The following is a 15,061-nucleotide window of genomic DNA, read 5'->3' as shown; positions in this document are numbered from 1 at the left end:
CATAGGGGACCCAGAAGTCTGGGGACCAGAGGCATCTGAGGGACCCAGGCGTCTGGCTGCCCCCTAGACCAGCTCCCCTCCCCCACCCCGTATAGAGGACCCGGGTGTCCAGGTGCTCCCCGCCTCATGTACGAAGGACCCAGGTGTCCAGGGGGGACGCAGGCGTCCTGGTGCCACCTCCCCATCTGCTGCCATGGATGAGGGACCCAGGCATCGGAGGGACCCAGGCGTCCGGGGCGGGGTGGGGGGAATACATGGGGGACCCAGGCATCTGGGCAGGACCCACAGGGGACCCAGGCGTCCGGGTCAGGGGGATCCATAGGGGACCCAGGCGTCCAGGTGGGGGCGGGGGGAAAAGATGGACACAGGAAGACACCGAGCCCCAGAAGTGACTTTATTGACCAAAGCGCCGGGCGCCAACACAGCGCAGCGACGCGTCCCCAACATGTCCCCGAGTGTCCCCAGCCCTGTTGTGGCGATGGATGGTTTGGGGCTGAGAGGTGTCCCTGAGTGCCGGGGACATGGAGGGGACATGGGGACACAGGGCCTTGGGGACACGGGGACAGGGAGACATGGGGACATGCTGACATGGGACATGGGGATGTAGGGACACAGGGACATGGGGACATGGTGCCATGGGGACACAGGGCCATGGGGACATGGGGATATGGGGACATGGAGATATGAGGAGGTGGGGACACAGGGACATAGGGACATGGTGACATGGGACATAGGGATATGGAGATGTAGGGACACGGTGACATGGGGACATGGTGCCATGGGGACGTGGGGACATGGGGACACAAGGATGCAGGGACCCAGGGATGTGGGGACATGGGGACACAGGGACATGGGGACATGAGGAGGTGGGGACATGGGGTCATAGGGACATGGTGACATGGGACATAGGGACATGGAGATGTAGGGACACGGGGACATGGGGACCCAGGGATGTGGGAACACGGGGACATGGTGCCATGGAGACATGGGGAGGTGGGGACGTGGGGACATGGTGCCATGGGGACTTGGAGACCCGGGGATGGAGGGACCCAGGGATATGGGGACACAGGGACATGGGGACACAGGAATGGGGGGACACGGGGACGGGGGGGATGCGGGGACCCGGCTCCGTGGGGGGTCAGGGCGCGGGCAGCTGCAGCCAGGCAGCGGCGGCGTCCCCGTCCCCGTCCCCATCGCCGTCCCCGTCGGTGTCCCCGTCCCCGCGGTGGCGCACGGCCCGGCCGTGCAGGCGGCTGAAGCGGCGGCCCTCGAGCCTGCGGGCAGGGCAGGTGCGAGGGGCCCAGGCGTCCGGGAGGGCCCAGGCATCCGGGGAGGGACCCAGGAGTCCGGGAGAAGCCCAGGTGTCCGGGGAGGGACCCAGGAGTCCAGGGAGGGGCCCAAGCATCTGAGAGGGGCCCAGGTGTCCCGAGGGGACCAGGAGTCCAGAAAGGGCCCAAGTGTCCGAGAAGGGACACAAGTGTCTGGGGTGGAGGCCCAAGTGTCCAGGATGAGGGCCCAGGTGTCCGGGAGGGGCCCAGATGTCCAGGCAGGGAGGGACCCAGGCATCCGGGAGGGGCTCTGGTGTCCAGGAGGGGATCCAGGTGTCCGGGCAAGGAGGGGCCCAGGTGTCCGGGAGGGCCCGAGGTGTCCAGGAGCAGCCCAGGTGCCCAGGAGGGGCCCAGGCGTCGGGGAGGGACCCAGGTGTCCAGGCAGGGAGGGGCCCAGGCGTCCGGGAGGGCCCGAGGTGTCCGGGAGGGGACCCAGGTGACCGGGCAGGGAGGGGCCCAGGTGCCCAGGAGGGGCCCAGGCGTCCGGGAGGGGACCCAGGTGACCGGGCAGGGAGGGGCCCAGGCGTCCGGGAGGGCCCAAGGTGTCCGGGAGGGGACCCAGGTGACCGGGCAGGGAGGGGCCCAGGCGTCCGAGGCCTACCGGTATGGGCGCCGCTGCTCCTCAGCCAGCCCCCGCCAGAGCTGGGCCAGCTCCCGCGTGGCCGCCGTGGACGCCAGCCCCGGCCGGGCCCTGTCCCAGCGTCACCGTCACCGCGTCACCTGCCGGGGGTGACACCCGCCGCCCCTTCCCCGCCCCCAGGTCCACACGTCCCCCTGGTGTCCCCACATCCCCCTTGATGTCCATGTCCCTTTGGTGTCCCCACGTCCCCCTGGTGTCCCCACGTCCCTCTTGGTGTCTCCTCCCCCCCCTTTAGTGTCCCCATGTCCCCATTGATGTCCCCCACCCCTTGGCGTCCCCCTGCCCCTTGACATCTCCTCCATCCCTTGGTGTCCCCATGTCCCCCTTGGTGTCCCCTTGACCCCACTGATGTCCCCATCCCCTTGGTGTCCCACCATCCTTTGGTGTCCCTCCATCCTTTGGTGTCCCCACATCCCGCTTGGTGTCCCCTTGTCCCTTGGTATCTCCCCGGCCCTCAGTGTCCCCCCATCTCCTTGGTGTCCCTCCGTCCCTTGTTGTCCTCATGTCCCCCTCAGTGTCCCCCCCAGCCCTCAGTGCCCCCCCATCCCCTTGGTGTCCCCATATCCCCCTTGGTGCTCCCAGCCCTCGGTGCCCCGGCATCCCGTTGGTGTCCCCACATCCCCCTTGGCATCCCCATGCCCATCTTGGTGTCCCCATGACCCCCTTGGTGTCCCACTTCAATCCCTTGGTGTCCCCACCCCTTGGTGTCCCCACATCCCTTGGTGTTTCCCCATCCCCTTGGTGTCCCCATGTCCCCCTTGGTGTCCCTCCATCCCTTGGGGTCCCCACGTCCACCTTGGTGTCCCCCCCATCTCTCAGTGTCCCCCTCCATCCCTTGGTGTCCCCACCCCTTGGTGTCCCCCCATCCCTTGATGTCCCCACATCCCATTGGTGTCCCCCCATCCCCTTGGTGTCCACCTTGGTGTTGTCCATCCCCTTGGTGTCCCCATGTCCCCCTTGGTGTCCCTCCATCCCTTGGTGTCCCCACATCCCCTCTGGTGTCCCCACATGCCCCTTGGTGTCCCCCCCATCCCTTGGTGACCCCACGTCCCCCTCGGCGTCCCCCGCCGCCCCGCGTCGCCCCCGCACCGGATGTACTGCTTGCGGTGGAGCCGGCAGAACATGATGAAGCCGTTAACGCACTTCTTCTTGGGCGGCCGCCCGCTGGCCACCCCCTTCAGCCTCACCGGTGGCCCGCCACCATCACCGTCACCATCACCATCCTCCTCCTCGTCCTCGGCGGCCGGCGCGGGGCTGAGGCGGACGTCGGCGAAGAGCGCTGCCGCCCACAGCTGCTCGCCCACGCCGCCCGGCCCTGCGCCGCCCGTCCGCCCGCCCCCGCTGTCCCCCCGCCACCTACCAGGGTCCTCAGCGGGGCCCAGGCGTCCGGGCGACGACAGCAGCGACGGGCTGAGCCCCAGGGCAGCGGCAGCCGGCGGCGGCGCCTCTTTGGCCTCCTCCTCCTCCTCCTCGGCGGCCCAGCGTCGGCTGGGTGGGCGGGTGGGAGGCACCCATGGGTGCTGCGGCACCCAGAGCCGGTGACCGACCCCCCCCTTCCCCACTGCTGCCATCACCCATCGGAGGTGGCGGCGGCAGGACTCACCCCAGCACGGCCCCGAGGCCTTCGGCGCCGTCGTCATCGTCATCAGAGTCCAGCCACAGGGGCCGGTGGCACCCTGCGAAGGCGGCAGCGGAGGTGGAGGGAGGTGGGCTGGGGCCCAGGAGTCTGGGAGAGGGGTCCAGGAGTCCAGGAGGGGGCCCAGGAGTCAAGGGAAGGAGCCCAGGAGTCTGGGAGAGGGGCCCAGGAGTCCAGGAGAGGGGCCCAGGAGTCCAGAGAGGGGCCCAGGAGTCCAGGAGAGGGCCCAGGAGTCCAGGAGAGGGGCCCAGGAGTCTGGGAGAGAGGTCCAGGAGTCCAGGAGAGGGCCCAGGAGTCCAGGGAAGGGGCCCAGGAGTCTGGGAGAGGGGCCCAGGAGTCCAGGAGAGGGGCCCAGGAGTCCAGAGAGGGGCCCAGGAGTCCAGGAGAGGGGTCCAGGAGTCCAGGAGGGGGCCCAGGAGTCCGGGAGAGGGGCCCAGGAGTCAAGGGAAGGGGCCCAGGAGTCCGGGAGAAGGCCCAGGAGTCTGAGAGGACCCAAGTGTCCAGGCGGACCCAGGCGTCCGGGGGGACCCAAGTGCCAAGGGGAGGGGCCCACGTGCCCAGGAGGGACCCTGGCATCCGGGAGGGACCCAGGCATCCGGGAGGGGCCCAGGCGTCCAGGGAGGGGCCCAGGCATCCGGGAAGGACCCAGGCGTCCAGGAAGGGACCCAGGTGTCCATGAAGGGACCAAGGCACCCGGGCTGGGGCCCAGGCATCCGGGTAGCACCCACCTGCTGGAGGCAGGGCGGGGAGGGCCGGACGCCGGGGCCCCCCCAGCGTCTCGCGGGCCGCCGCCAGGCTGCTGCGCAGGTGCTCGATGTAGCCCAGCGCATGGCGCAGCACCTCCTTCTGCTCGGGGCGAAAAGCGGCCAGAATGAGCAAAACGGCTCAACCGACCAAAAAAAAATCCCCTCCCCCCCCAAAAAAAAAAAGTGGAATTTTTGGGGCGAATTCCGGCGGGTTTGGGCAAAGCCGGGTACCTGGGTGAGGCGGGGGCCGCCGGCGCGGGGCCGGGGCAGCAGGCGGGCCAGGTCGCGCAGCAGCGTCGCGCAGTCGCCCCGCCGCTGCTGCCGCTGCCTGAAACACCCCAAAGAGCCCCAAAACGGCACCGGGTGGGGGGGGGGGACGGTCACCCGAACCGGCCCCGAAAAAAACGCCCCCGAAACGGGGCCCGATTCAGCCAAATGGCCCCCCAAAAACGGCCCCGGGAGGGTGGGATTCACCCAAATGGACCCAAAATGGCACCGTGGGGGGTGGGATTTGCCCAAATTGACCCAAAACGGTGCCATGGGGGGTGGATTTACCCAAATTGACCCAAAATGGCACCGTGGGGGGTGGGATTGACCCAAATTGACTCAAAATGGCACCGGGGGTGTGGGATTCACCCAAACTGACCCAAAACGGTGCAGGGGGGGTGGGATTCCCCCAAATTGACCCAAAACGGCCCCGGGGAAGGGGTGGAATTTACCCAAATTGACCCAAAATGGCACCGGGGGGTGAGATTGACCAAAATCTCCCCAAAACGGCACCAAGGGAGTTGGATTTACCCAAACTGACCCAAAATGGCACCGGGGGGGTGGGATTTGCCCAAATTGCCCCAAAATGGCACCAGGGGGGTGAGATTTGCCCAAATTGCCCCAAAACGGTGCCGTGGAGGGAAGATTTACCCAAATCGCCCCAAAACAGTGCCGGGGGGGATGGAATTCACCCAAATGGCCCCAAAATGGTGCTGCAGGGGTGGAATTTTCCCAAACTAACCCAAAATGGTACCAGGGGGTAGGATTTATCCAAACTGCCCCAAAACAGTGCCAGAGGTGGGTGGGATTCACCCAAACGGCCCCAAAATGGTACGGGGGAATGGGATTTACCCAAATCGCCCCAAAACAGCACCAGGCGAAACAGTCTTGCTCCCGGGTGGAGGAATTTACCAAAACAGCAGAAAACGGAATGGGGAAAATTCCCCATTCAGGGTCGGTGGGATTCACCGATCCGGAAGAAATTGGGTCGTTTTGCCGGGGCCATTTTGGGACGGTTTGGGCCAGATCAGGGTGGTTTTGGGGCGGAACAGACGGTTTTGAGGAGGAACGGGGGAGTGTGGGGGCAGAACGGGGCGTTTTGGGGTGGATCGGGGGTTTTGGGGTGGATCGGGGCCATTTTGGGGCAAAACATGGGGTTTGGGGCAGGAAAGGGAGGTTTTGGGGTGGAACAGGGTGGTTTGGGGGCAGAACGGGCCATTTTGGGGCGGAACGGGCCGTTTTGGGGCAGCTGGGGGCATTTTGGGGCAGAATATGGCATTTTGGGGACAGAGCGCGGCACTTTGGACTGGAACAGAGTGTTTTGGGGCAGAATGAGGGGATTTGGGGTGCAATGGGGTGGTTTGGGGACAGAACGGCCCATTTTGGGGCAGAATGGGCCATTTTGGGGCAGAATGGGGCATTTTGGGGCAGAATGGGAAGTTTGGGGGCAGAATGGGGGATTTGGGGGCAGAAGGAGGTGTTTGGGGGGCAAATCAGGTGGTTTTGGGGGCAGATTGGGGCATTTTGGGGCAGAGGGGGTGTTTGGAGGCAGATCGGGGCATTTTGGGGCAGATCAGGGTATTTTGGGGCAGAACAAGGTATTTGGGGACGGACTACACCATTTTGGGGCAGATCGGGGTGTTTCGGGGCAGATCAGGGCATTTCAGGCCATTTTGGGGCAGATTGGGGCATTTCAGGCAGTTTCAGGGCAGATTGGAGCAGACTGGGGTGTTTCGGGGCAGACCAGGGTGTTCCAGGCCATTTTGGGGCAGACTGAGGTGTTTTGGGGTGTTACAGGCCGTTTCGGGGCAGATTGGGGTGTTTTGGGGCAGAATGGGCCATTTTGGGGCATTTCTGGCTGTTTCAGGGCAGATCAGGGTGTCTGGGGTCAGACCAGAGCATTTTGGGGTGTTTCAGGCCGTTTCGGGGCATATCAGGGTGTTTTGGGGCAGATTGGGGCATTTCAGGGCAGATTGGGGTGTTTTGGAACATTTCAGGCCATTTCAGGACAAACCGCAGCATTTCAGGCCATTCTGGGGCAGATTGGGGTATTTTGGGGCAGACTGGGGCATTTCAGGCCATTTGGGGACAGACAGGGGCATTTTGGGGCATTTGGGGACAGACGGGCATTTTGGGGCATTTAAGGCTGTTTGGGGACAGATGAGGGTGTTTTGGGGTATTTCAGGCCATTTTGGGGCAGATTGGGGTGTTTGGGGGCAGACTTGGGTGTTTTGGGGCAGATTGGGGTGTTTCGGGGCAGACTCGGGCGTTTTGGGGCAGACTGGGGTGTTTTGGGGCAGACTTGGGCATTTTGGGGCAGATTGGGGTATTTTGGGGCAGATTGGGGCGTTTCAGGCCGTTTGGGGACAGATGAGGTCGTTTGGGGGTATTTCAGGCCATTTCGGGGCAGACTGGGGTGTTTCGGGGCAGATTGGGGCGTTTTGGGGCAGATTGGGGTGTTTTGGGGCAGACTTGGGCATTTTGGGGCAGATTGGGGTATTTTGGGGCAGATTGGGGCGTTTCAGGCCGTTTGGGGACAGATGAGGTCGTTTGGGGGTATTTCAGGCCATTTCGGGGCAGACTGGGGTGTTTCAGGGCAGATTGGGGCGTTTTGGGGCAGATTGGGGTGTTTTGGGGCAGACTTGGGCATTTTGGGGCAGATTGGGGTATTTTGGGGCAGATTGGGGCGTTTCAGGCCGTTTGGGGACAGATGAGGTCGTTTGGGGGTATTTCAGGCCATTTCGGGGCAGACTGGGGTGTTTCGGGGCAGATTGGGGTGTTTTGGGGCAGATGGGGGCGTTTCGGGGCGTTTTGGGGCAGATTGGGGTGTTTTGGGGCAGACGGGGGCGTTTCGGGGCCCCCTCACCGCGGGCTCCGGGGTGGCTCCGGCGTCCCAGCGCGGCCCCCCCGTGCCCGCATCTGCTGGCAGAAAAGGGGGAAAAACCTGAGAAAAGGGGATTCGGGGGGGGTCCGGGTTTTGGGGGAGGGTCCTGCCCGGGGGGGAGCAGGGTTTGGGGGGGTCAAGGGGATCCCCAGTCCCGGGGGTGAAGGATTTTAGGGGGGATCTGGGATGGGGGTCTGGGTCTCCTGGGGGGGCCAGGATTTTGGGGGGTCCCTGGGGGGGGGCCCTGTCCCAGGGGGAGCCCAGATTGGGGGGAGGGTTCCCGATCCCGGGGGGGGAAAGGATTTGGGGGGGTCCCAGATTTGGGGGTGGGGGAGTTCCCAGTCCCCGGGGGGGGTCAGGATTTGAAGGGGTCCCTATCCTGGGGGGGGCAGATTTTGGGGGGGCCAGGGGGGCCGGGTCCCCTGGGAGAGAAGAATTTCGGGGGGGTCCCGGGGGGGTTCCCAGTCCCAGAGGGGTCCCGGATTTGGGGGGGGGTCCTGCGATGGGGGGGACAGGATTTGGGGGGGAGCCAGGGGGTCGGGGTCCCCTGGGGGGGAAGGATTTCGGAGGGGTCCCAGATTTGGGGGGGTCCCGGGATGGGGGGGCAGGATTTGGGGGGGTCCCAATCTCAGAGTGGGCCAGATTTGGGGGGGGAGCCGGGGTGGGCAGGTCCCCTGGGGGGGATTTCGAGGGGGTCCCGGGGGGGGGCCCAGTCTCGGGGGCAGTCCCGGATTTGGGGGGGGGTCCCTATCCCTGAGGGAGCCAGATTTGGGGGGGAAGGGGGGGCCGAGTCCCCCGGGGGGGAAGAATTTCGGGGGGGGGCCCAGTCCCAGGGGGGGTCCCGGATTTGGGGGGAGTCCTGGGATGGGGGGGTCCCAGAATGGGGGGGAACAGGATTTGGGGGGTCCCTATCCCGGGGGGGCAGATTTCGGGGGGGGGAGGGTCCCCTGGGGGGGAAGGATTTCAGGAGGGGCCCGGGGGGAGCCCAGTCTCGGGGGGGTCCTGGATTTGGGGGGGTCCCTATCCCAGAAGGAGCCAGATTTGGGGGGGAGCTGGGGGGGGCCGGGTCCCCTGGGGGGGAAGGATTTCGGGGGGGCCCCAGTCTCGGGGGGTCCCGGATTTGGGGGGGGTCCCTATCCCAGAAGGAGCCAGATTTGGGGGGGAGCTGGGGGGGGCCGGGTCCCCTGGGGGGGAAGGATTTCGGGGGGGGGCCAGTCCCGGGGGGGGTCCCGGATTTGGGGGGTCCCGGGATGGGGGGGGGGAGGGGGTCGCCCCGGGGCCCCCGCACCTTCCCCGGGGCAGCGCCGGCGCCAAACGCCGGGGGAGGCGGGGCCTGGGCGCGAGGGGCGGAGCCTCCCGCCAGGGGGCGGGGTCCGCGCGAGCGGCGCCTTCTCCGCGCTGGGGGCGGGGAGCGCTCTGCCCCAGGGGGCGTGGCTTGGGCCAGTGGCGCGCTCTGCCAAAGGAGGCGTGGCCTGGAGGAGTGGCGCGCTCTCTCCCGGGGGCGTGGCTGGAGCCAGTGGCGCGCTCTTCCCGGGGGGCGTGGCCTGGAGGCGCGGCGCGCTCCTGGGGGCGTGGCTGGGGCCAGTGGCGCGCGCTCTCCCAGGGGGCGTGGCCTGCGCTCCTGCCGCCCCCCCCCCCCACCGCCCCTGCAGCGCTGGGGGCAAACGGGGGAGGGGGCGGTTTTGCCCCTCGGGGGGGGGTTGGGGGGGGGCAGCAGCACGGGGCAACACCGGGCACAACCGAACCAGCTTTATTGCCCTGACAACAGGGCCAAGACACCGGGGAGGAGGGGGGCCAACCCCCCCCAGACCCCAATTGCCCCCAACGCCCCCCCCCGGGGCAGCACAAGCTGGGGGGGCCATGAAGTGACACTGGGTGGGGGCACAGGGCTCAAAGTGGGGGGGTCCCTGTGCTCCCAGTGTCATTTTGGGGCATCCAGCATGAGCCTGGGGGGAGTCCCAGTGCTCCCAGCTGGAATTTGGGGGGGTCTCAGTGCTGCTGCTATCATTTGGGGGGCACCAGTATGAGCCTGGGGGGGGTCCCAGTACTCCCAGCACCAATTTGGGGGGGGGGCAGTGCTGCCGTCCTCATTTTGGGGGTGTGCTAGGGGTTCCCGGTGTCATTTGGGTGGGGGACCCAGCACTCCCAGCTCAAACATTGGGGCGATCCCAGTGCTGCCGGCATTTTAGGGGTCTGGTGTAAGCCTGGGGGGGGGGTCAGCTTGAATTTGGGGGGGGTGCCAGGACTCCCAGCTTGAACGTGAGGGCGTCCCAGTGCTCCCAGCATCAATCTGCCAGGCTCCCAGCATGCCTTTGCAGCTCCCGCCGACCCTTCGGGGGCATCCCAGCGCTCCCAGTAAGAATTTGGGGGCATCCCAGTGCTGCCAGCGGGATTTTGGGCAGCGTCGCAGCACCCCCGGCCTGAATTCGGGGAAGGGGGGGGGGCTCCCAGCGTGCGTTTGCGGGGCGGTGAGGGGGAAATGGCGGTGCTTGGCCGAGCCGTCCCAAAGCCGGGATGGTTTGGAAGGAAGCCGAGAAGGTTTAGGGGGAGGCCGGGAAGGTTTTAGGGCTTTTGGGGGGGGGGTCCTTGGGGGTGCCTATTTGCCGGCGATGAGGGGGTTGCGCAGCACGACGATGACGGAGTCGCCGCGCAGGAACATCTTGGAGATGTAGCGGTCCTTGTTGACGGGCTTCGATTTCTTCTTGCCTTTGCCGCTCTTGGGCACCTCGGTCCACATCTCCTTGACGTTCTCCAGCACCATGTTGCAGTGCCTGCCGGGCACCCGAAAACCCGCTGAAGGGACCCCAAAGTGCCCTTGGGGGACTCCAAAATGCCCAGCGGGCCCTAAAATCCCCTCAGGGGAGCCCAAAATTCCTGAGACGGCTGAAATCCGTGGCGGGGAACCCAAAATCCCCAGGGGGATGTCAAAACATTCCCCTGAGTCGGTCTGCTCCCAGGCTGGAGGACCCGGGGTGGAACCAGGGGGGACTTTGGGGACACCAGGGGATACTGAGAAGGATCAGGGAACCCTGGGGGGACTTTGGGAGGAACGGGAAGACCCCAGGTGACAACAGAAGGGACTTTGAGGACATCAGGAGAGACGAGGGAGACCCCAGAGGGGACACCAGGGGGACTTTGGGGACCCCAGGGGACACTGGGAGGGACCGGGGGAACCTGGGGGTACTGGGGAAACCCCAGGTGACAACAGCAGGGACTTTGAGGACATCCGTGGGGACCGGGCAGACCCCGGGGGAGACTTTAGAGACGCGGAGTGGGATGGAGCAGGACCAGGAGGAGCGCCTGGGGACACTTTGGGGACATTGGGGTGACATCAGGAGGGACTTTGGGGACATCAGGGGACCCTTGGGGCGACCAAGGAGACCCTGGGGGGGACTTTGGGGACAGCGGGAAGGACCCCAGGAGATGCTGGGGGAGGGACCTTGGTGGGGATTGCGGGGACTGACGGGACCTCAGGGGGACTTTGGGGACACCAAGGGACACTGAGAGGAACTTTGGGGGACTTTTGGAAACCCCAAGTGACAACAGGAGAGACTTTGAGAACATCGGGGGGACCGGGCAGACCCCGGGGGGGACTTTGGGGACGTGGAGGGGGATGGAGCAGCATCAGGGGGACTCTGGGGGCATTCTGGGGACACTGGGGTGATGCCAGGAGGGACTTTGGGGACATCAGGGGACCCTTGGGGCGACCAAGGAGACCCTGGGGTGGACTTTGGGGACAGTGGGGGGGACCCCAGCAGATGCTGGGGGAGGGACCTTGGTGGGGATTGCAGGGACTGAGGGGACACCAGGGGGACTTTGGGGACACCAGAGGACACTGAGAGGGAGCAGAGGACCCTGGGGGGACTTTGGGGGGACCGACGGAACCCCTGGTGACAACAGGAGGGAGTTTGAGGACAACGAGGGGGACCGAGGAGACCCTGGGGCGGGGGGGAGGGGACTTTGGGAACATGGAAGGGGATGGAGCAGGACCAGGAGGACTCTGGGGGGTCTTCAGGGACACTGGGGTGCGGTCAGGAGAGACTCTGGGGACCTCACTGGACCCTGGGGGGACTTTGGGGACCCTGGGGGGGGGACTTTGAGGGCACCAGGGGACGCCAGAGGGGTTTTAAGGCCACTGGGGGGAGGATTTGGGGGAGACCAGCAGTCCCGGGGGGACTTTGGGGACATCAGAGGGTCTTGAGAGGTTCTGGGAGATACTGGGCGGACTTTGGGGAAGCAGGGGGGAACTTTGGAGACACTGGAGGGTCCGGGGGGAAGGTTGGGGACACTGAGGTTCCTGGGGGAACATTGGGAACACCGAAGGGGGGGACTTTGGGGAGGCGAGAGATGGATTTGGGGACACTGGGGGGAATTCAGGGAGTACCAGGGGTCCCAGGGGGACATTGGGGTCCTCGGGGGGGACACTGGGAGATTTTTGGGGACATGGGGGAGGGACTTTGGGAAAGAGGGAGGAATTTGTGGACAGCAGGGTTCCCGGGGGGGACTTTGGGGACACTGGGGAGGATATTGGGGAGGCAAAAGGGGGATTTGGGAACCTGGGGGGGTGCCAGGAGGAATTTTGGGGACACTAGGGGGGATTTGGAGACACCCGGGGCATTTGGGGGACACTGAGGTCCTCAGGGGGGACACTGGGGTGCTGGGAGGTTTTGGGGGGGACACTGGGGAGCACTTTGGGCCACCAGGAGGAGGATTTGGGAACCTGGAGGGCTCCAGGGGAATTTGGGGACACAGAGGTGATTTGGGGACACGGGGGACAACTTTGGTGTGGCAGGAGGGGGATTTGGGAACACAGAGGGGGATTTGGGGAAGCCAGGGTGGATTTCGGGGATGCTGGGGCAGGATTTGGGGGCACCAGGGTGGGATTTGGGACACTGGGGGGGACTTTGGGGTGGCAGGAGGGGGATTGGGGAACACGGAGGGCTGCAGGGGGCATTTGGGGACGTCGGGGAAGTATTTGGGGACACTGGGGGGGACTTTGGGGTGGCAGGAGGAGGATTTGGGAACACAGAGGGCTCCAGGGGGGCATTTGGGGACGTTGGGGCAGGATATGGGGACAACGGGGACAACTTTGGGGTGGCAGGAGGCGGATTGGGGGAATATGGAGAGCTCCAGGGGCACGTGAGGACACTGGGGGTGGGGGGGAATTTTGGTGACATTGGGATTCCTGGGGGACACCAGGCTCCCGTGAGGTTTTGGGGACACCGGGGAACACTGTGGGGAGGTGGCAGGGGGATTTGGGAACCGGGGGAGGCTCCAGGGGGATTTGGGGGACACCGGGGGGGATTTGGGGATGCGAGGCGCATTTGGGGGGACACTGGGGTCCTCAGGGGGGTAGTGGGGTCATGGGAGGTTTTGGGGGGACAATGGGGAGCACTGAAGAATTTGGGGACACTGGGGGGACTTTGGGGTGGCAGGAGGGGGATTTGGGAACACAGAGGGCTCCAGGGGGGCATTTGGGGATGCCAGGGAAGGATTTGGGGACAACGGGGACAACTTTGGGGTGGCAGGAGGGGATTTGGGAACACGGAGGGCTCCAGAGGGATTTAAGGAGGCTGGGGTGGGATTTAGGGACAACAGGGACGACTTTGGGGTGGCAGGAGGAGGATTTGGGAACACAGAGGCCTCTAGGGCAAGATTTGGGGGGGTCAGGGTGGGATTTGGGGACACCAAGGATAACTTTGGGGTGGCAAGAGGGGGATTTGGGAACACAGAGGACTCCAGGGGGGCATTTGGGGACATCGGGGAAGAATTTGGGGACACTGGGGGGGACTTTGGGGTGGCAGGAAGGGGATTTGGGAACACGGAGGGCTCCAGAAGGATTTAAGGAGGCCGGGGTGGGATTTGGGGACAACGGGGACAACTTTGGGGTGGCAGGAGGGGGATTCGGGAACACAGAGGGCCCCAGGGGAATTTAGGGACGCCGGGGTGGGTTTGGGGACACCGGGGGGTGGGTGACACGGACCTGTCGAAGGCCTTGACGCGCCCCAGGAGCTTCTTGTTGTTGCGGCAGTTGATGAGCACCTGGGTGTTGTTCTTGACGGACTGGGTGAGGACGGAGAGGGGCCCCGTGTTGAACTCCTCCTCCTCGCGCTTCTGCAGCTCCTCCGGCGTCATCTCGCTCTTGGGCTTGTTGAGCAGCGACCTGCGGCGTCACCCCGCCGGGTCACCCCAGGGTTGGGGACACCGGCATGGGGGGAGGGGGGGGGGAAACAGAGGACGGGGGGAACAGGACAGCAGGGAAGACGCGCCCGGGGGGACGCAGGAGTGGGCGCAAGGGCATGAGGGGGGCACTGGGAGGGGGGGGACAACGGGGAGCGGGGACATTGGGGAGAGGGGGGAGCCCAGACCTGGTCCCCTCCCTGCTCCCGGTTCCCACCGTCCCTGGTTCTCCCCTCTTACCAGTCCTCCCCGTTTCCGGTCTTCCCTGTTCCTGGCCCCCCTCCCCCGTTCCTGTTCCCTCCTGTTCCCAGTTCCCCCTCCCCCAGTTCCCCCCCACTCCCAGTTCCCCGTTCCCCCCATTCCCGGATCCCCCATGCTCTCGGTTCCCCCCGTTTCCGGTCCTCCCAGTTTCCCCTCATCCCCGGTCCTCCCATTTCTCCCCCATCCCTGGTTCCCCCCGCTGCCAGTTCCCCCCCATTCCCGGTTCCCCCCTGTTCCCATTCCCCCTGTCCCCGGTTCCCCCCCATCCCCAGTTCTCCCAGTTCCCCCTCCCCCCGGCCCCGGTTCCCCCCCCCGTTCCCATTCCCCCCGTCCCCAGTTCCCCCCCATCCCCAGTTCCCCCCTGTTCCCGTTGCCCCCGTCCCCGATTCTCCCAGTTCCCCCCCCCGTCACCCGTACCCCCAGTTCCCCCCCATCCCCGGTTCCCCCCGGCTCCCGGTTCTCCCAGTTCCCACCCGTCCTCGGTTCCCCCCCCCCCCGCTCCCGGTTCCCCCCATCCCCGGTTTCCCCGGTTCCCCCCTGTTCCCGTTCCCCCCCCCCATCCCCGGTTCTCTCAGTTCCTCCCGGCCCCGGTTCCCCCCCCCCGGCCCCGGTTCCCCCCTGTTCCTGTTCTCCCCATCCACAGTTTTCTCAGTTCCCCCCCATCCCCGGTTCCCCCCCGTTCCCGGTTCCCCCCCGTTCCCATTCCCCCTGTCCCCGGTCCCCCCCCGGCCCCGGTCCCCCCCCGTCCCCGGTTCCCCCCTGTTCTCGTTCCCCCCATTCCCAGTTCTCTGAGTTCCCCCCGCCCCCGGTTCCCCCCCCGCCCCCGGTTCTCTCAGTCCCCCCCCCCGCTCCCGGTTCCCCCCCGCTCCCGCTCCCCCCTCACATGGCGGCTCCCCTCGCGCGTCTCCCGCTCCCGCGCGCCGCCCGCACGGATCCACTTCCGGGGCGCCCAGGAGCTACTTCCGGGGTCACGGCGCACTCGCGGGGGGAAAGAGGGCGCTGCGCATGCGCGCCGGGAGCGGGGAGGGGGGAGGGAAGAGCCGCCGCTACGGCAGGGCGGAGCGGCCAAAAGAGGCGGGGCCGCGCGCGGCCACGGCGGCAGCGCTGGGGGGGGCGAGA

At 66.2% G+C, this 15,061-nt stretch overlaps 2 protein-coding genes and 1 pseudogene across 2 annotated transcripts; 1 reads left to right on the top strand and 2 right to left on the bottom strand.

Moving 5' to 3' along the window:
- Window positions 1-1,039: 1,039 nt before the first annotated feature.
- Window positions 1,040-4,902, bottom strand: MEIOSIN (meiosis initiator). Its single transcript, XM_068910318.1, has 7 exons — window positions 4,582-4,902; window positions 4,333-4,450; window positions 3,572-3,644; window positions 3,329-3,456; window positions 3,058-3,247; window positions 1,930-2,019; window positions 1,040-1,274 (listed from the first exon to the last, which is right to left on the bottom strand). The coding sequence occupies exons 1-7, from the start codon at window positions 4,888-4,890 to the stop codon at window positions 1,139-1,141; spliced, it is 1,044 nt and encodes a 347-aa protein (XP_068766419.1). The 5' UTR covers window positions 4,891-4,902; the 3' UTR covers window positions 1,040-1,138.
- Window positions 4,903-4,911: 9 nt separating this feature from the next.
- LOC138061318 (uncharacterized) lies at window positions 4,912-7,574 on the top strand (annotated as a pseudogene).
- Window positions 7,575-9,235: 1,661 nt separating this feature from the next.
- On the bottom strand, window positions 9,236-14,955 carry SNRPD2 (small nuclear ribonucleoprotein D2 polypeptide). The gene is made up of 3 exons (XM_068910216.1): window positions 14,826-14,955; window positions 13,485-13,664; window positions 9,236-10,272 (listed from the first exon to the last, which is right to left on the bottom strand). Coding segments are annotated over exons 1-3 (357 nt in total). The 5' UTR covers window positions 14,828-14,955; the 3' UTR covers window positions 9,236-10,097.
- Between the last annotated feature and the right edge of the window lie 106 nt (window positions 14,956-15,061).

The sequence above is a fragment of the Struthio camelus genome, chromosome 16, assembly GCF_040807025.1.
Source record: "Struthio camelus isolate bStrCam1 chromosome 16, bStrCam1.hap1, whole genome shotgun sequence".
Lineage (NCBI taxonomy): Eukaryota > Metazoa > Chordata > Aves > Struthioniformes > Struthionidae > Struthio > Struthio camelus.
The sequence above is the reverse complement of the archived record's forward strand: the minus strand, read 5'-3'. Positions and strand labels throughout refer to the sequence as shown.